At 42.4% G+C, this 19755-nt stretch overlaps 1 protein-coding gene, 1 long non-coding RNA gene and 1 other non-coding gene across 12 annotated transcripts in view; 1 reads left to right on the top strand and 2 right to left on the bottom strand.

The window, feature by feature from the left end:
• IQCH (IQ motif containing H) overlaps nucleotides 1–19755 on the bottom strand; it is a 218903-nt gene that overhangs the window by 40265 nt on the left and 158883 nt on the right. For all 5 annotated transcript variants that reach the window (XM_040493057.1, XM_040493060.1, XM_040493058.1 and 2 more), the window contains 2 exons: nucleotides 14685–14805; nucleotides 9874–10160 (listed from right to left, as the gene is read on the bottom strand). In XM_040493057.1, coding sequence (XP_040348991.1) covers nucleotides 9874–10160; nucleotides 14685–14805 — 408 coding nt within the window. The remainder of the gene's footprint in view (nucleotides 1–9873; nucleotides 10161–14684; nucleotides 14806–19755) is intronic.
• Nucleotides 1–19755, top strand: part of LOC121041884 (uncharacterized) — a 122352-nt gene that overhangs the window by 56985 nt on the left and 45612 nt on the right. The gene's annotated exons all lie outside the window — the stretch shown is intronic.
• LOC121042173 (U6 spliceosomal RNA) lies at nucleotides 12116–12222 on the bottom strand. Its single transcript, XR_005796018.1, has one exon. It is a non-coding gene; the product is annotated as a U6 spliceosomal RNA (small nuclear RNA).

The following is a 19755-nucleotide window of genomic DNA, read 5'->3' as shown; positions in this document are numbered from 1 at the left end:
AGGGCCACTCAGCTTTGGTTTTGTGATGCTGGTGGACAAGCTGTTAAACACATGTATGTAGAAAAGTTTTCTAGTCTTTCTTAGCATTGGTAGGGAGCCTCTTCCTTTGCCCCTACCTGCTGCCATCCTGAGTCCTGCAGATATGTGTTACCTCCTCAGAAATTCAGGATGCAGTGTGAGTGCCCAGATTTGCCCTGCCCTGGCAATGTTTCTGGTGGTTAAAGTTAAAGACCTCAAAGTCCAGAGAGAAGTTTCTGTGTTTCATTTGAAAAGGAAGCAAGGATCTTCCATGATGAGAGTGGACGTCCAAAGTCCTGGGTGGGACAACTGGATATAAACAGAGGAACTGGGTCTATTATATGTAGACCAACCAAAGTTCTACCCAAGAGCTGATGTTTAGACTTGGGTTCATCCTCTCTGAAGGTTAAAGTTTACAATGTAAGGGGGTTAACCCAACGTTTAAGGACAATCACATATGGTAATGTTATGTATAGCAAAATTGGCCACCAGTCTACCTGCACTATCAGTGTTAAGAAACAGAATTGTAATTTTCACTGTAAAACTTATTGTCATCATTGCCCTTGTGCGTATTGTACAAGTCATCATCATCACCATCATCATTATTATTACTTGCATATTACAGGTCTCTTTCATTGACATGAAGATGCAGACCTTTTAAAGGGACAGGTCTTTTACTTTAATGATTCAAAATCCTTTGGGATCTATTTTCCCTTCACTAGGTATTAACTTGTGATCAACAATGTGCCCATTATAGCATTTAAAAACACTGAATAATAGGCACTGCTGTTTGTACCAAAGGCCTATTAAATTTTAATTTAGAAATGAACTGTTAACCTTCTTATATATAAATAAAATACCTTCACTAAAGAGAAAAAGTAAATCTTTTTGAGGTTCCTTGGTGAATACCTTGTATATCTTGAAAACAGAGATAGGGAGAACTTGCAAATGAGAGTACTAGAGGGGGACTCAGAGAGAAGTAACCATTCATTCATTTAATAAATATTTATTGTGGATCTGTTATATGCTAGACGTGGTGCTAGGTGCTGGGTATACAGCAGTAAATAAGAAGGAATTATGATATTTCTGTAGACCTTGGTTTTTCTACTCTCTGAAATAAGTGTATTCATTTTTGATGCTTCTATATCACTTTGAGATGATATAATGCTCACTGACTTTTAAAAATAATGCTAATTCAATTCAGATTCCACTCACAGTTTGAGAACCTGCTGAGGGCTCGGGTGACAGTTTTACATGTGATTATGCCATTTGATTTAATAAGAACAGCACCTTTTGTAGGCTCAGCCTCTCAGAACCTCCTGTGGGAAGGAGGGCAGGAAGTCACCATTTGTCAAGGAAAAAATGAGGCTCAGAGAGGTCCTGTGAGTTGTCTAAAGTATCACAACTGGTTAATGGACAGATTGCGGCCAGAACTTATTACCCATCATGATGAAAATATTCCCAGCTATCTTTTTTCTATCCTAGGCTGATATATTTGTATTAGACACTCTTTGGGACAGTTTTCAGAATGTGTGGTATAGTCTCTGATGTACGTCGGGGTCTCTGTTTTTGTCTTTCCTCACAATTTGTCCTACTTCCTTCTGTAGCTACTTTTTGTATTTAGGAAGGGCCTTGGCTAGTTGCTTGAGGCCGTTTTCATCTAAACTCTTTTCTGAGACATTGCATATCCTCCCCCCCCCCTTTTTTAAGTAATAACATTCAATGATCATAATAGAAATGATTACTTCAAACATTCACAATTACCTGAAAACAAACAAGTTTTTAATCTGGAAATTTCAACAGAAAGCATCTTTGCCAATCTGTTTAGCGACTTTATATAAAGAAAAGGAACTGGAGAGGGATATATAAGTGCGTATTTATAGGAGGCAAGTCAGATACAATGTTTGTAAAACTTAGGTCCTCATTTCATATGTGTTTTGTGCTTTTCTACCACCAACCTTCACGCACCTTTCCCACTTGGAATACACTCTTTCGTATCTTCCTTCCAATCCTAATTGTCTTTCAGCTCAAATCCCACCTACTCGGCACAAACCTTTCTTGATTGCTCCAAACAGAAGGCAGTTAGACTGACATTACCTTTTTGATGTCTCTTTTATTGTTCTATGTGGTTGTCACTTATGTTTTTACTTGTGACTCATTTTTCTAGTCTGTCTCCCCAACTAGATTGTGAACTCCCTAAGGGCAAGCCTCCACTTCCTTTGTGTTTTTGTGGCCTCTTTGGCACCGACCAAAATACTAGTTGCTCAACAAATACTAATAGATGCTCAACATAATAGATGCTCAACAAATACTAGTTCTTTATTTTAGAATTTCCCAGAAGTGAGTAAGTAAGCTCAGCAGATCTGGATATTCTAGAAGTTCAAAGAGTCCATCAACCAACTGGCTATCATGTGACTATCATTGTGTTAGACATCACAAAGAGGTAAAAAATACAATGTCCAGTGCATTTTCTTTTTTTTTTAATCACTATAAATTTATTTATTTATTTTTTCAATATATGAAATTTATTGTCAAATTGGTTTCCATACAACACCCAGTGCTCATCCCAAAAGGCGCCCTCCTCAATACCCATCACCCACCCTCCCCTCCCTCAAACCCCCCATCAACCTTCAGTTTGTTCTCAGTTTTTAAGAGTCTCTTATGCTTTGGTCTCTCCCACTCTAACCTCTTTTTTTTTCCTTCCCCTCCCCCATGGGTTCCTGTTAAGTTTCTCAGGATCCACATAAGAGTGAAAACATATGGTATCTGTCTTTCTCTGTATGGCTTATTTCACTTAGCATCACACTCTCCAGTTCCATCCACGTTGCTACAAAGGGCCATATTTCATTCTTTCTCATTGCCATGTAGTACTCCATTGTGTACATAAACCACAATTTCTTTATCCATTTATCAGTTGATGGACATTTAGGCTCTTTCCATAATTTGGCTATTGTTGAGAGTGCTGCTATAAACATTGGGGTACAAGTGCCCCTATGCATCAGTACTCCTGTGTCCCTTGGGTAAATTCCTAGCAGTGCTACTGCTGGGTCATAGGGTAGGTCTATTTTTAATTTTCTGAGGAAACTCCACACTGTTTTCCAGAGCGGCTGGTCCAGTGCATTTTCTAGAGGATTTACAAATCTCATGAGGGCAATATTTATGCCTAGGAACGAGTAAGAATAAAAAACGATTGTGGTGCATGTGTATCAGATGAAATCGGGTGACGGATGTGAAATGAGCTTCCTCATGACAGGGAACAGGTCTTGTTCATATCTCATCTCTGTTCTCTCAGCTGCTAGCATGGGGCCAGAGTAAGCTGTTGGAAAGTACTTATTTATTTATTTATTTATTTAATTTTTAAAAAAAAATTTTTTTTTCAACGTTTATTTATTTTTGGGACAGAGAGAGACAGAGCATGAACGGGGAAGGGGCAGAGAGAGAGGGAGACACAGCATCGGAAACAGGCTCCAGGCTCCGAGCCATCAGCCCAGAGCCCGACGCGGGGCTCGAACTCACGGACCGCGAGATCGTGACCTGGCTGAAGTCAGACGCTTAACCGACTGCGCCACCCAGGCGCCCCGGAAAGTACTTATTTAATGAACACATCAGTCTGTCTTTAATCTGAGGCCTTTGGTAGGTGTTTCATGCCCCTCCTGGAACCCAGTGGATACCACCCATCAAAGGAGGCTTGGCTCCAGGACCCTTCGGGGGAATAGTTGCTGCTCTTTGTTTAAGGCTTGGATCCCTCCATGGTGATATGGGACAGGGCCTTTCCTCTCAGTGGGAAGGCCAGACCTCCATCGTGGCTACCTTGTAGCTCTGTGTATTCTGCGTGGAGTCTCTGAAAGCCTGGAATTGGCTCATTCCTAGGGTGCTGGAATCTTGGACATGAATCTACCGGCGGGAGTGGTTTTATACTACGCTCCTACCACCTCCATTTCCCAGGGACTGGCCTTTTTTACTATTTTTTTAAAAACTGAAGTGTAGTTGGTATACAATACTATATTAGTTTCAGGTGTACAAGATAGTGATTTGACTTTTATACACATGACTCACTGTGATAAGCCTAGTTACCGTCTGTCACCAGACAAAGTTATTATAACATTACTGACGCGTTCCCTAATCTGTACTTTACATCCCTGTGATTCATTTACTGACCCTTTTCCTTTTATTTCCAGTGACCCTGTGTTCTGGCTGATGTTCCCAATATTTAAACCCTGTATTCCAAAACTTTTCTTCCATACAGCTAGCTTAGAACCTCACCCTCATCTCCTTAAGGCTAAACAGGATTTTCCACACTCTTATTTGGAGTTGATTTACAGTTGTGGGGCCATCCTTGGTGCACCATTGTCATCTTATCTCTCTTTTTTTGGCTTCCAGTCCCCTTTGCTTTTACCATGGTGAGTTACGGGGGCCCAGATGGAACCAGAGGGCAAGAATCTGAGATAGATGCTGCCATCCCAGTTTTCTGCCTGCCTCGTCTATTGCAGGACATGTGTATATATAAGGTCATGTATGTGAAAGTGTAAGCTATTACATCCTATACAGATTTGTAGTTATCATTATTCATATATTTTTTTTCTGGTTACACATATAATAATTTTTACTTTTTAAAAGAGAGAGAGAGAAAATCCCAAGCAGGCTCCACATTGCCAGCACAGAGCCTGACATGGAGCCTGATCTCAAGAACTGTGAGACCACGACCTGAGCTGAAATTAAGAGTTGGACTCTTAATAGACTGAGCCACCCAGGCACCCCAATAATGCCTACTTTTGAAAATGCAAATGCAGAAAGCACAAAGAACAAAACAGAAATCACTCTGTATTAGTTTTCTATGGCTGCTGTAACGAGTTGCTATAAACTTAGTCACTTAATGGGTCGGAAGTCACAAGTCTCACTGGGCTAAAATCAGTGTCAGCAGCACTTTATTCCTCCCGGGGGTACTGGGGGGGCATCGGTTTCCTTGCTTTTTCTGTCTTCTAGAGGCTGTCTGCATTCCCGGGCTCACTGTCGCTTCCCGTTTTCAAAGCCAGCAGAACCCTTGTGATTATATGGGCTACCTGCATAATCCAGGCTTATCTTGCCTTCTGAAGATCCTTAAATTAATCGAATAGCTGTGTTGCTGCATATGGGAACACTCACAGACTTCAAGGCTTAGGACACATTTGGGGGCCATTACTCTGCCTGCCACACCCTCAATCCTCCAATCCAGAAATGATGACTTGAAACTTCTTAGTGTATTTTTTTAGGTTCTTTTTGCTCTGCATATATATGGGTTTTTTTTCTTTTTATAAAATGGTTAGCATGTTACATATGTTGTTTTGTAATCTGCATTTTACCCTTCCAACTATTCTATGAAGTTTCATTTTACTATTTTCATACCATTCAATTCTATTGCTCTGTCATAATTTGCCTAACAAATTCTCCATTATTGGAACTTAGGTTATTTGAAAATTTTTACTATCCTTAATAATGTTCTGATTGACATATGCATACATAAACCTTTATGATTATCTCCTTGTGATATTTCTAAAAAGCAGATTACTCTTCTTAATATTAATTTTGAATATAAAAATAAGTACTATGAAAATATTGAAATACATAATTTTTGCATGGGAAGGTTTCTCAGAAGTCAGATAAGCTAACTTACTTCATAGCTGAGAAAACCGAGGATAAGAGAAAGAAAGCTATAAGCTCAAAGTAAAATACTAATTAAAAAAAAAAGAGCTATATTCAACTATTTGAAACTTGAGGATGACAAAGAACATTACAAATAAAACACAAATGACAACATTCGGTGTCCAAGTACAGGAGAGGCAGGAATGGGCACAGATGTGGTAGGTGAAGAAGACAGCAGGGTTGGTTGGGAGGCTGGTACACTGAACAAATAAATTGATTGAGCAAATAAGTACATATATTGAGGATAAAGAGACTCTGGTTTCTCACTGTTGGAGAAGGTATTTATATTTAAGTATGGAAAAGGGGAAGTCTAGAAAGAATCCTGAAGTGTTAGATTAGCAGGAACACATGGTTTTAAAATATATACACTGATGGGGCGCCTGGGTGGCTCAGTTGGTTAAGTGTCCGACTTTGGCTCAGATCATGATCTCACAGTTTGTGGGTTTGAGCCCCATATCAGGCTCTGTGCTGACAGCTCAGAGCCTGGAGCCTGCTTCGGATTCTGTGTCTCCCTCTCTCTTTGCCCCTCCCCTGCTCAAACTCTGTCTCTCTCTCTCTCTCAAAAATAAGTGAACATTAAAATAAATGAACATTAATATTTTTTAAATAAAATATATACAATGATAGATATAGGAATAGTTATAGATGCATTCGTGTGTGTGTGTGTGTGTTACATATATAATACATATACTTCCAAGCTCTGTCCACTGAGAGAGACCAGAAGCATGGGACACTGCAGTAGCAATGAAAGCATGAAGAGCCCAGATCTTAATACTGTCTTCCACTAAAAGGACCCAAGGCTCTTGGGTTGATCCTAGGTCTGGAACAGGGAAATGTAAGAGGAACCTAGAGTATCCCTTTGTGCTAGAAAGTTAGACAGTGCTCAAAGAATGATGGGCACATGCCAAAAGGACACAAGAGGCACTCTGAAGTTCTGCCAGGAGTAAAATCTGGGACAATTTGAGCATCAAAATGAGGAAAACATCAAAATGCAATTGACTGAAGAAAACAGAAACTCACAAATTCCAACTAGTGTATATATATATATATATATATATATATGAAAGATGCAGAAGGAAAAACTACTGTAGTAGATTGCCAACTAATAAATATAGAAAGCATGACAGAAATAGAAAATTACCACTATCGCCATGATTGTGGGCTCAGGAGAAAGTTAGCAATGGTTTTTGAGTTTCGTGGGTGGAAATTTGATGATGTATAAAATATTGCTGAACTCTTGGAACACGTTTCTATAAAATATCACTAATCAATGACAAAGGAAAAAATAATGATTTTATGGTGGAAAACAAGGCTGGAAAAAAAGAAGGGAAAGCCACAAATGACAATAAATATGAGAACATATTTATAACCTATAACAACCAAGAGGTAAGAATTGCTTATGTACAAAGAGCTTCTACAAATCAATGATCATATTATAGTCCAATTTAAGTGGGTAAAAGATACGATAAGGCAAGTAAGACAAAATATATAAAGAGCCAACAAACATGAAAAAATGTGCATCATCACTAAAAATCCAAGAAATGCTGAGGGACGAGGTAACATTTTTTCCCCCTGTTAGACTGGCAAAAATGAGGCATTGATAATATGTCAGTCTTTTCATTGGTACCACACAGCATGCCCACAGGAGAGAAATTAAGATGCTTTCTGGAGTGATGTTACTTGCAAAACGACTAGAGAGTATGTCAGTGATTTTGCCCCAAAATATTTTTATTTATATATATTATGTATAAAAGTTTTATAAATTTATTTATAAAATTATATTTATTTCTGTGTTTATATTATGTATACTTTTATCATATATGTGTACTTATATTTCATTATATATTGGTGTATATTATATTATTCTATTATATTACATACTGACCCACATACACATGCACGCGCAGAGCTAATATACTTCCCTTGCCAATGTAGAAACAGCCTTTGGTGTACTCACTGAGCACTTCCTCTAATGCTGTTCTGTTGAAAATCATAACACAAATGACCATATACTCAAGTATTAACAGGAAGAGACAATGAGGGGTCATAATGTGATCAAATCACAGAATCATCGGTTAATATTTACTTGTCCATCAACTGATGCTTGAATTCATTCTCTAAAAACCTTGGCCGCACATCTAGTGTCCTGCTGGAATTCCTCTGTTGTTCGTTCATTCTTTCAACACATACTGACTCAACACTTCCTTTGGGCCAGGGCAGAAACAGTGCTGAGAATTGAGTGGGGAGCAAAAACAGACATCATATATCTCTCCTCAAGGAGCTTACAGTCTACAGAGGGAGACAGCTGTAATCAGATAATCATATAAATAAGTTTAAAACTGTCACTAAGGCAAAGTGATGGGAAGGAGAGGTACTTGGTGATGTGAGAACTCAAAACAGGGGAATTTGACTTTGTCAGGGAGGTCAGGGAAGGCTTCCCTAAGAAAGTGTGGCTTCAGCTGAAATATTACGGATGGGAGGGGGGATTAACAAGGTGAAAAAGAAGAGGTAAGAGCATTTCAGGCAGAGGGGCAGCACATGTAAAGGCCCTGTGGCAGGAGGTAGTATGATGAATAAGGGGGACTGAGAGAGGCCAGTGTGGTTAGAAGAGAGAAAAAAGAGGGAGTTAGGCGAGAAAAGGCTGGCAGGACACATGGGACCAGCCAAGTGAAGGGTGGGACCATAATCCCCAAAGCCTAGAAGGATAGTAAGCCCAGGGACAGGACCAGCTCTGTGTTTGAAGATCCCTTTCACTGTCATGCAATTTTCCCCATACCAAACTTGAATGAGTAGAAATCACAAGTCAACAGTTCCCATAGTTCCATCCTCCTACCGCCCCGAGGGATCACAGATTTAGTCCTTCTTTCTCATGACAAATATTTGGGGAGGGAAGTGTCCCCTGCTTCCCTGCCACACTGCTCTTTCACCAGAGGGCATTGCTTCTGTCCTCCATCCACCCCAGGTAGGTTCATAGATGCCCTTCAGTTTGTCCTTTTCTCCCTCAATGTGCGAGCCTGAGAAAGGAAAGCGAAACCGATGGAGGGCCCAGGAAGGCAAATGGAAAATGATTATTGAGCAAGCTGAAAGCTGCCCAAAACATAAACTTTCACTTTGAAACCATCATCTGACTGAAACGGAGAATCATAAAACCGAGAATAATGCCTATAAAACAACTAAAGTACGTTTACAATGTTGAATGGCCAGAGGATATCAAGAGAGGGAGGGCAGAGGCCATGTCACCCTGCAGACAGAGGTCTGGTCACCCAGCACTCACAGAGGAGGAACTAAACATTTTTCAAAATGAGTCTTGTGAAGTAGTAGTGGAAATAAACATTGTAATTGGGGGAGGGTGAGAAGAAAGCAAAAAAGGCTAAAGTTATTAGACTGTTCTACATCAGAGCCACACCCGTGCATATGAAGAATGTTACAGATGAAACATTGAATGTATAAAACCATGTCATAGAATAATAATAACACTATACAGTGTGTCATAGTCTATAGAAAGCTTAAAAACATGCAAAATGAAACAGTAATTTATGGGTTCCTCCATGTGCTGTCAGAGCGTTAAGATACAGAAAGGCCTCAGAGCCCCAAATGTAAGCCTCTGGGAAGACAAGGGGCCATGTCAGGAGGGTTGGCAAGGAATGCCAGGACTGGAGATGGGACTGGTACCACTTTATTTCTTAAGCTGAGTGGGGGCATGTGATGTTCATCATGTTATCATTAAGACCTTTGTATATTGATGACATATGGCCCAGTACATTTTTTTAGAAGAAAAAATTGACAACCTGAGTTGCTGGTGAACTACTGATAAGGAGAGGAATGGAAACAAGGACTCCGAACTCCTTTCTAGGTATTGACGTTCTATTTAAGCACAAGTCTTAGACAAGTTCAGTCCCTGGATGGCATAAGATAGACTCATGATAAGACACTATTGGGCAGAATTGAGGCCCCATCGACAGAGCTAGGGGGGATGAGATGCAGTCATTGAAACTCCAGCTGTACCTGAACAAGAAGACCTTAGGCATAGGCCCCATAAATGCTGAATTTACAGGGTCAGCTCACGCAAGGGGCACTGAATCTGAGAAACTCCCCAATATTCCCTGTTGCTGTTGCTTAGGCACAGATGGTATGGAGTGTTTACGTATTTTAGTATTTCACGTGGCATCAACTTACCTGCTGTTCCATGGTGCTTGCATCGATAAATGTCACCAGGTCTATAGAAAAGTAACCAACCACATCTCTCATTTTACAAGCGTTTCCGATTTTGAGGCACAAAGAACTGAGAACTTGGGGATCCACCGAGGTCTGAGGCATGGTGGTACCAGAATTGATGAAGGGGCCTTCTGCATGAATCTGGTCCCCCGTTGACAACACTCTGATTTCTCCATTGGGCTCTATCAGCATATCGACTGTCAGGTTGGTGACACTTTCTGCAGGTGGATACGCTTCCACCACGCCTCCTGGTGGGAAAAACATGGAGTAGTTGAAAAGACGTTCTCATGTGGATTGTGTCCACTTAGCACAGGAGGAAAAAGCCCAGGCTTTGGCAGATGGACTGGGGCTCAGATCCTGCATCTGCCATGTCTTGTGAACTTTGGGCAAGAAGTTTCAATTCTCTGAACTTCCTTTTCCTCATCTACAAAATGGGCTTAATATAACCTACCTCACCAGATTGTTGTGAATCTTAGAGATACTGTATCTATAGTATTTAGCCCAGTCCTTGGCATATACTAGGACTCAATGAATGTTAGTTTTCATTCACCGTAAAGACACCATAAGATCATCAAGGCTTTGCCTATTGGTAACCTAACAACTATAGGCAAATACCTCAGGGGGAATTAACTGCCCATAGTCTGCAGTTTATACCTTGATGACAAGTGCTTTCTCTGTTTCAACGTCGCTGCTTTTTGAAGTTTTGATGCATTAGGATTTTTATCAGGAATGAGAGAACACTGACTATTATGTCAAAGGATTCCTATGCAAAGCCAATTATAAAGCATTTTTTAAAAACAACATTATTTTTGAGAGAATGAGAAAGAGACAGAGCATGAGCAGGCGACAGGCAGAGAGAGATGGAGACACAGAATCCGAAGCAAGCCGTCAGCACAGAGCCCGATGCAGGGCTTGAACTCATGAACCATGAGATCATGACCTGAGCCGAAGTTGGACGCTTAATTGACTGAGCCACCCAGGTGCCCCAAGTATTTTTTTTTTTAAAGATAGAGTCAGGAGATGCTGCCTTTCTTGAGGAAGGATCCTTACTAATAATGACAGCTTTATAATTTATCATGCTTTACCTTTTGCTCTGAATAACAGAAACCACAGAGAGAAACCTGATGCTCAGCCACAGCAACAATATGAGCCCTGGCTAAGTTTGTGAGTTAGTTTAGCGGCATCCACAAAACTTACATGGCCCTGATATTTTGTTTTTAGGCCTAACATAAGTCTTACATACATACATACATACATACATATATCTTTCACAGAAAAAAATTGGTATTATTTATAAAGAATAAGATAGCATAATTTAACATTTTTTAAATGTTTATTTTTGAGAGAGAGAAAGAGAGTGAGAGAGTGTGAGTGGGGAAGGGACATAGAGAGAGGGAGACCCAGAATCTGAAGCAGGCTCCAGGTTCTGAGCTGTCAGCACAGAGCCCAATGCGGGGCTCAAACCCACTAGCTGTGAGATCATGACCTGAGCTGAAGGAAGTCAGACGCTTAACCAACTGAGCCAACCAGGCACCCCCTCCCCCCTTTTTTAAGATAGCATAATTTAAAAGTAAAAACAACTAAGCGTTCTCTAGACAGGGCAGCCTCTGGATCCCAACAGTATTAAGATAAACTTGGTGTGTATTTCACAAGTTTGCTAGGAGGTGACCTCTGCCCGCAGGCTTTGAACAGCATATGTGGTTAAATCCTAAGATTTTAGCATTTCTCAAATGCAGACGTCTGTTACTTTATATAAAAGGCACTTTCCTTAAATGTCTGTAAGTTTGTTTGGAGCTGGCCCTAAAGAAAGCTGAGTTTTGGAAGGAAAACATTTATCTATTTAGTTAGTATGAGATGTGCTTTTCTCTAAATGGGACCTACTAGTGTGTGCTGTACCTAAATACGAGTTGTTGGGGGAATTAGCAAGGTAAGTGCAACAAAAGAACAACAAAATCCACAAAAACAAACAAAAACACTGACTGAGTCTCTCTGATTGAGTTAACTTTGTGGCTTTATCTGTCACCTATATTTTGAAAGCAAGTGCTTCAGTGGAAACACATTATCCTTTATACTTACAAGATTACTTTAGTTTTTTTACTCCAAAGAAGCTCATTTGTACCTTCTTCTCAGCATTATGACCAGAGTCTTTTCACTGTTAACTGTTTTCCTTTCAAAGCAATTAATTCCTCTTTTTTTTTTTTTTTATAATATGGAACGCTTCACGAATTTGCGTGTCATCCTTGCGCAGGGGCCATGCTAATCTTCTCTGTATCGTTCCAATTTTAGTATATGTGCTGCCGAAGCGAGCACTTAATTCCTCTTTTTAAAAAATATATTGCCTTTGATGATAATCCTGTGACAATGTAGACGTTGAATCTGTGGCACATTTTGTGACCAGAAGCACACTTGAGAGAGCAGAAATGAAATGAAACAGGCAATAATGGAAGGTGGTAAGAGATGTGGCCTTAGAATCAAGAAGCCTGGGGGGTGCGGGGGACGGCCCACTTTGGTCAGTAAACATTTATGCAGGCCTGCTGTATGCACTGGGTTCAGAGCCAGTTAGAGATTTGGAAACACATGGCATACTAGAACTGGATTTTTGAGACGTGCTAAAATTACAATTTTACAATTTTACAATTACACAGGCTCTACCTGTGTTTCCCACTCACCACATATTTGCTGTGTGACTTCCTAGCTTTGAGGCTGTTTCTCATCTATAAAATTAGCTTAATAAAGTTTGTTCTGCTTCCCATAAATGGGCACTGTGTTTACAACATTGCTGGAAGAAAGGATGGAGATGAATAGGAAGTTGAGGACAGCCTGAGCTTGTGGTTATACAGCTCAGGTGAGGCAGTGGCTGGGAAAACCCTTTCTAAGCTACAAAGCTCCCATGAAAAGAGATAGATCAGAGGAGGGCTTGCAGGCTGACCTTGGAAGATTTGGAAACTTCCTAAGTCCTGTCCTGGATGGACCTGGAGATCCTCATGGTCCTCCCCTCCTAACTTAAAAAGAACCCCTTATTCTTGTCTATTTTTGTTGTAGGGACCTTGTTCTTTCCCATTTATGCATATGGGGTTAACTCTTTCCTTTTTACTCTTCTTTCGGTGGGTGCATGTGGAAATTGGTAGAATCACAGAAGTTTAGATCTGAGAGGACACTGGAGAGCGTGTGTCATCTCCCCTCTCCCCGCACCCGTGAAGAACCCCCTTTTCAGCATGCTTGTCAGACGGCTGACCATCCGACCCCTTGCTTAAATAATTCATGAACAGAGTGCTCACTACTCCCTCCCAGTCCACACTGCCTGCCCAATGTATTCCAACAGGCTACACGTCTATCTTTTCTGGTGCTCTCTCATTCACTGAGCTAGAATGTGTTCCTTGATAAATGTACCCGCTGGATCCCGCCAAGACACCTGGAAGAACACAGTGGTAGCCGCTTACTGGCTCTGCCATGTATTCACAGAGTGATTTAGAGCAAGTTACTTACTAATCTTTTGTACCTCAGTTTCCCCTTCTAGAAAACAAGCGTGATAATGTACCCACCTCGTAGGATTGTTAGGGGGATTTAATATGCATATGACTAGAATAGCATCTGGCACATAATAAGCACTCTCTGGCCCTCGTTATCTTATTTCTGCTGTGCAATATCACCGTTGTGCTGGTGCTGCTGCTATCCGACCTCACATTATTATATTATTATATATTAATGTTAATATAAAAAGTTTTGTTATCACCTGACAGTAGAGATTAGAGTGTTAAATATATCTTCTGTGGCCTGTTATCCTAGCCTTCTTGCATCATTCATGTGGGTAAGCAGGTAAGAATGTCTGCCTTACACTGTAATCTGTTAAGAGTGGGGGGCATTACATGGGCGTGTGGCCACTCCCATAGGGACCTCTGCAACTGTGGACAAGCATCATTCAGTCCATTCATCCCCCTATCCACAGACTTCCTGGTGTCCTTAGAGAATAAGGATGAATTAGGAGGAGGAGGAAAGGACACTGGAAGATACTTATTTAGAAATAGTGCCTTCAGAACTGCAGGGGGGGACCATTTCTTCCCTCCCACAAAAAGGAAGGGGAAACTAACACTTAAAGTCCCATCTTGAGACAGGCTGCACGGTAAAGATGTTCACATCTGTATTCCATTGAACCCTCCAAGCAACCCCATGAGGTAGGTAGGGGAGAAAACTGAGCCTCCAGGGGTTTTAGAACCTTGCTCAAGGTCATGGATGAGATCCATAAGCAGGTCATCCAACTCCAAAGCCCACCTGTCAGGGGAAGTCTGAGGTGCAAAAACAGGGCCGAATCTTGAGCTACGCCTGCCACACTTGGTGTGCTCAGCTCCTATTTATGTAAGAGGCTGAGTACACAATAAATATTTAGGCAAAGTGGGGCGCCTGGGTGGCGCAGTCGGTTAAGCGTCCGACCTCAGCCAGGTCACGATCTCGCGGTCCGTGAGTTCGAGCCCCGCGTCGGGCTCTGGGCTGATGGCTCAGAGCCTGGAGCCTGTTTCCGATTCTGTGTCTCCCTCTCTCTCTGCCCCTCCCCCGTTCATGCTCTGTCTCTCTCTGTCCCAAAAATAAATAAACGTTGAAAAAAAAAATATTTAGGCAAAGTTTATAAGAAAAAAAAAAAAGTCTGCTTGTAGGAGCACTTAACCTAAACCGGTACAAGAGATGCGAGGTATTTAAATTGGTGTGAGGTTGACCCAAAACTAGAATTCAAGGTTGTGTAGACCAGTCCTCAATAGAAACTTTACAGTCTTATTTACCTTGACTGAGAAATGTTTGGAGGAATTTCCTCCACGTCGGGAACCGTTTCTCATTGACTGGCTGTGCGTGCTGTGCTAAAATGCCCGCCAGCTCCTCGGAGATCTTCACCAAAGCTGGCTCCTGCAGAAACAAATTAAATAGAACCACAAGCAATTTTACTACAGAAATGAAAACTGCTTGTGGAGTGATTAAAAACCAGGCCTCCAACAGGCAAAAAAATGTGGTTACTGTTTACCCAGAGTCAGAAAGCCATTTTGAAATTTTTCTCTATTTTTCCAGCCATTTCCGTTTTCGCATTTCAAAGTGATTCGGCCCCTAAACATTGCTGCTAATTCTGCCTGTTGTCTCCAAAGGGCGGCCTTGTGTCCAGACATCAGGAAATCCGGCCGCAGACGCACTGTAGGCTGCCCAGCTAGCTGAGTGTCCTTGGCCAATGTGCCACTTCACTATGGGCCTCAGTTTCCCTTTATGTAAATGGGGGGGGTGTTAATGACCTAGTCCCTAGGATCCTTCAGACCCGAACGTTTGTTTTTCTGTTACCCTAATAGGACCGGCCCTAGGAGAAATTATGGAGTTGGCAGGGTCTTTCTTTGGCACCTCTATCTCTTTAAGCTGTGCTCTTTCCCCCTTGTTGGGAGGCCTCCACATCCCACAGCCGTGGGAGCAAAGCCTTAAACTTAGGGCTGATACTGTAGAGGTGGGATTTTAGATGGGAGCAGGTTGTAAGAGTGAGGTGGGGAGGGGTGCTGGGATTCCCCACAAGGTCAAAGCCTCATCTGACTAGACACGAGATGGGCCCCCTACCATCATCAAACAGCCTGAACCACAGAGCCTCCTGTCAAAATGAAAACAGGTGGAAATTCCTTAAAGAATAAGATGCCTGCCTTTTTGATATAAAGAGCCTCAGGTTGCCAGGACCATTTTTTTTTTCTGGATAGTCTGGGACTATCTAACAATTTTCAAATAGAGCCCCACCTCTTCAGACTTTATTTCTGGCAGAAGTTGAGCAGGGCACTAGATATAAAGCCATTTGATGGGCATTATTCATATTCAAAATATGGGACACTGACAAGAAAAACTTGGGCTTGCTTTGGGTTGCTGGGGACCTTCTAGATATATGTATGGGTGCTCAGTAGTTTGAAAGAATAAGAAAAGAATCTGCTGTTTTGGTGAGCGGCATCGAGAGGCATCTTAGAAATAACCTGTATACTCGTTTATTTCCAATTTCCCTGACATTAAAAAGTGATTGTCCTGCCCACCACCCCCTTTCACCCCCACCAGCTCCTTGGGATATCTGTTTCATTCTGGGTCCAGTGCCCTCTAAAAATCTATAAAAGAAGATAAATATGTAAGAATATACTCTAGATGGGTACAAATAATCTGAATAATTTCTGAAATATCCAGGAAATCCTGGTGGGAGAGTTCCACTAGTTAGTTTAGTAAGTGCTGGACACACAAAACAAAAATGCCTTGAGAAAGGGAGAGTGCCTGGCCTGTGCTCATTCAGGATGAATCACTGTGCAGCAGCTGGAGGTCTGTTCAGAAGGGTCGGGGAAGCTGGCTGAGACCCGGAGCCTTTGCCTGGGAGGTGGAAGCAGGGAAATCGTTGTCAAATTGTTGCCTCCCACATCCTGCACAGTGTACACATTTCTTCTGCTCTTTCCTGGACATCACCTCGGGTCTCCAAAGCCCTGCATCTAAATCATAAACAAGCATACACAACGTGCAGTTCCAATAACTTGGCCTTCTGCCTTGCTCCTTGGAACACCATCCTCCAAAACCACCTTTATTTTTTGTTTTATACTTGTTTCATTTAACAGCATTCTACTGTATCGAAGAAGACCAATTGTCTGTGATTCATGGGGTGCGCCAAAGCTGGGACACTGAAGCAGGGCTGTCGATTCCCACCCTGCTCGGGGTCAAGATGGGAAGTTTTGCAGGCCAGGCTGTCCCCCGGGACAGTAGAGACTTCTTTCTATGCTGCCATGATTAAAGGGCTTTTCCTGCCCTGCTTCTGAAAAGCATTAAACCATCTACCCAGTGATCTGCTGTGTGGCCATTCACATCAAGTCAGTCTAAAGAGAAATAATTCATCTATTCATTCACTCATGCATATATCAATAAACTACAGGTATGAGGAGTATCAAAATGATGGGGACAGACAGTATAATGGTGCCCATCTGGGACTAGGGGTCGGGGGAATGGGGAGTTGGTGTTGTGTGGCTACAGAGATCCGGTTTTACGTGATGAAAGGAGTTAGGGAGATGGATGGTGGTGATGGCTGCTCAGTGTTGTGGACATGTTTACCACCACTAGACTGTTCACTTAAAAATGGTTAAGACAGGGGCTCCTGGGTGGCTCAGTCAGTTAAGCATCCAACTTTGGCTCAGGTCATCATGATCTCACGGTTCATGAGTCTGAGCTCTGTGTTGGGCTCTGTGCTGACAGCTCCAAGCCTGGAGCCTGCTTTGGATTCTGAGTCTCCCTCTCTCTGCCCCTCCTCCACTTGCACTCTGTTTGTCTCTCTCTCAAAATATAAAATAAACATTAAAAATTTTTGTTTTTAATTAAAAGAACGGTTTAGACAGTAAATTTTATGTAATATGCATTTACCACAAAAAGTAATGGGGGAAAATGACAAAGTGTCAGGCCTTCCTGGTAGGTAGCTGAACTGGGGGAAAAGAGTTTGTGTGTTTTAGGGGAGAGGTGGAGATGGAGAGGAGGCGGTGAAGGAACAGGTGGAAGCCTTGCTACCTAAATCTTGAAACTAGATCTCCATCAACTTGAGGATCAAGTTGAAACTCCCCAGACAATGCATGAAGAGGGGCCTCTGTGACTGAGCCTGTGATTCCTCATGTAGCCTCAGGTCTCCCTTCTCCAGCTCCCAGCCTCGCCCCACACTCCCCTGGCTCAGCCTCTTTCCTCAGCCTGCCTTCCCCCACTTCTTCCCCTGGCCGACTCCTCGTCCTGAGTTAGTTCTGGTCACACCTCTTCCCGGAAGCCTTCTCTATCACTAGTTGGGTATCCTTTCTCTGTGCTCTCCAGCTCCATGGGGGCTCCCTCACAGTGTGGCCAGTGGCTTCGAGCTCATTTGCCCCAGTGCTCTGCACAGGGAACCCTAAATGTGGAATGAATCATGGCAGTGGTAAACACGGACCCAGCCCCGAACAGCTGAAGTTACAGAATAGGGGAAAATGTGGAACCTCTCCACAGGCTCCCTCCTTGCTGCCCAGGAACCACCTGGGGGGATGACCACTTAAGAACCACCAATTCTTCCTGGGTGGATTTTATGGGATTCCCTGCCTCTGAGGGGCATCGGGAAGACAAATGAGGTGACATTTACGAAGCGCCACCTCAGATGCAACATGCTATGTGAGGGCCAGTAATTAACTTGTAAGGCTGTGGCCTGTGTGAGGCATCTGGACACCGTGCCAAGCTGCCGCCACTGCCTCTGCTCACACAGCCAGCCATTCTGCCCGCGCGGCAGCATTTCTGCCGTGCACAAAGCCACAGCAAGGGGGTAAATTTCCTAGAGGAAAGTCTGCTGCAGGAATCTGGAGGATGAATCGTGTCCCGTCAAGAGAAGTACACAGCTGAAGGCACTGGTGGGGTGATGTTCACTAGGGGACAGTGAGGCACATGGAGGCAGCCGGGGGCCATGATTAGCTCTCTAAGAAAACGGTATGGGTTGGAATAATGGGGTGAGGGTATTAACTATTCCATTCATTTATCTTGAAAGCCTCTGATGGGAAATATGAGGATTATACTAAGAATGGCCTTAGTACTAACAAAAAGAGAAGTGTCCCCCTCACCCCTACCAACCTGAACCAAATCATACAAAACCACCAAGACTTGTAGCTCCTAGATTCGAGAAAAGCCAGCAAACTGACGTTCCATATAAAAGCACCCCTGTTACTGGGTGATTTTTAACATGTGACTACAGACAGAAAACAATGGAGGTTGTGGAAATGAATGCTAGTTTGCTTTCTTTGCCCCCTTCTCATCCTCCCAAAGTGTGTGTGTGTGTGTGTGTGTGTACACATATGCAAAATATCTGTTATAGGCCAGCAACTGGGGGTGGGCGTCTTCTCTATCCTACAAAATCCTACAAGCTTCTGAAATGAGTACTTAGAAGGCTTCACCTCAGTAAGTCATATCAAGGTAGTGGACTACCCCAGTCCATTTGAGAGATCCCATGACCCACATGGAGTAGATCATTTAGAGCTAATGACTCTGGGGGTGTGGAAAGGAAAGTACGTATCTTGTGGGTGATAAGCAGATGTTAGAAAAATTCACTTTTGGCACAAAAACAGACACATAGACCAATGGAATAGAATAGAAACCCCAGAACTAGACCCACAAACGTATGGCCAACTAATCTTTGACAAAGCAGGAAAGAACATCCAATGGAAAAAAGACAGTCTCTTTAACAAATGGTGCTGGGAGAACTGGACAGCAACATGCAGAAGGTTGAAACTAGACCACTTTCTCACACCATTCACAAAAATAAACTCAAAATGGATAAAGGACCTGAATGTGAGACAGGAAACCATCAAAACCGTAGAGGAGAAAGCAGGAAAAGATCTCTCTGACCTCAGCCGTAGCAATCTCTTACTCGACACATCCCCAAAGGCAAGGGAATTAAAAGCAAAAGTGAATTACTGGGACCTTATGAAGATAAAAAGCTTCTGCACAGCAAAGGAAACAACCAACAAAACTAAAAGGCAACCAACAGAATGGGAAAAGATATTTGCAAATGACATATCGGACAAAGGGCTAGTATCCAAAATCTATAAAGAGCTCACCAAACTCCACACCCGAAAAGCAAATAACCCAGTGAAGAAATGGGCAGAAAACATGAATAGACACTTCTCTAAAGAAGACATCCGGATGGCCAACAGGCACATGAAAAGATGTTCAGGGAAATACAAATCAAAACCACACTCAGGTATCACCTCACGCCAGTCAGAGTGGCCAAAATGAACAAATCAGGAGACTATAGATGCTGGAGAGGATGTGGAGAAACGGGAACCCTCTTGCACTGTTGGTGGGAATGCAAATTGGTGCAGC

Source organism: Herpailurus yagouaroundi, unplaced genomic scaffold (assembly GCF_014898765.1).
Source record: "Herpailurus yagouaroundi ecotype Mexico unplaced genomic scaffold, PumYag 184, whole genome shotgun sequence".
Taxonomy (NCBI): domain Eukaryota; kingdom Metazoa; phylum Chordata; class Mammalia; order Carnivora; family Felidae; genus Herpailurus; species Herpailurus yagouaroundi.
Note: the sequence above shows the minus strand (reverse complement) of the source record. Positions and strands in the feature narration are given on the sequence as shown.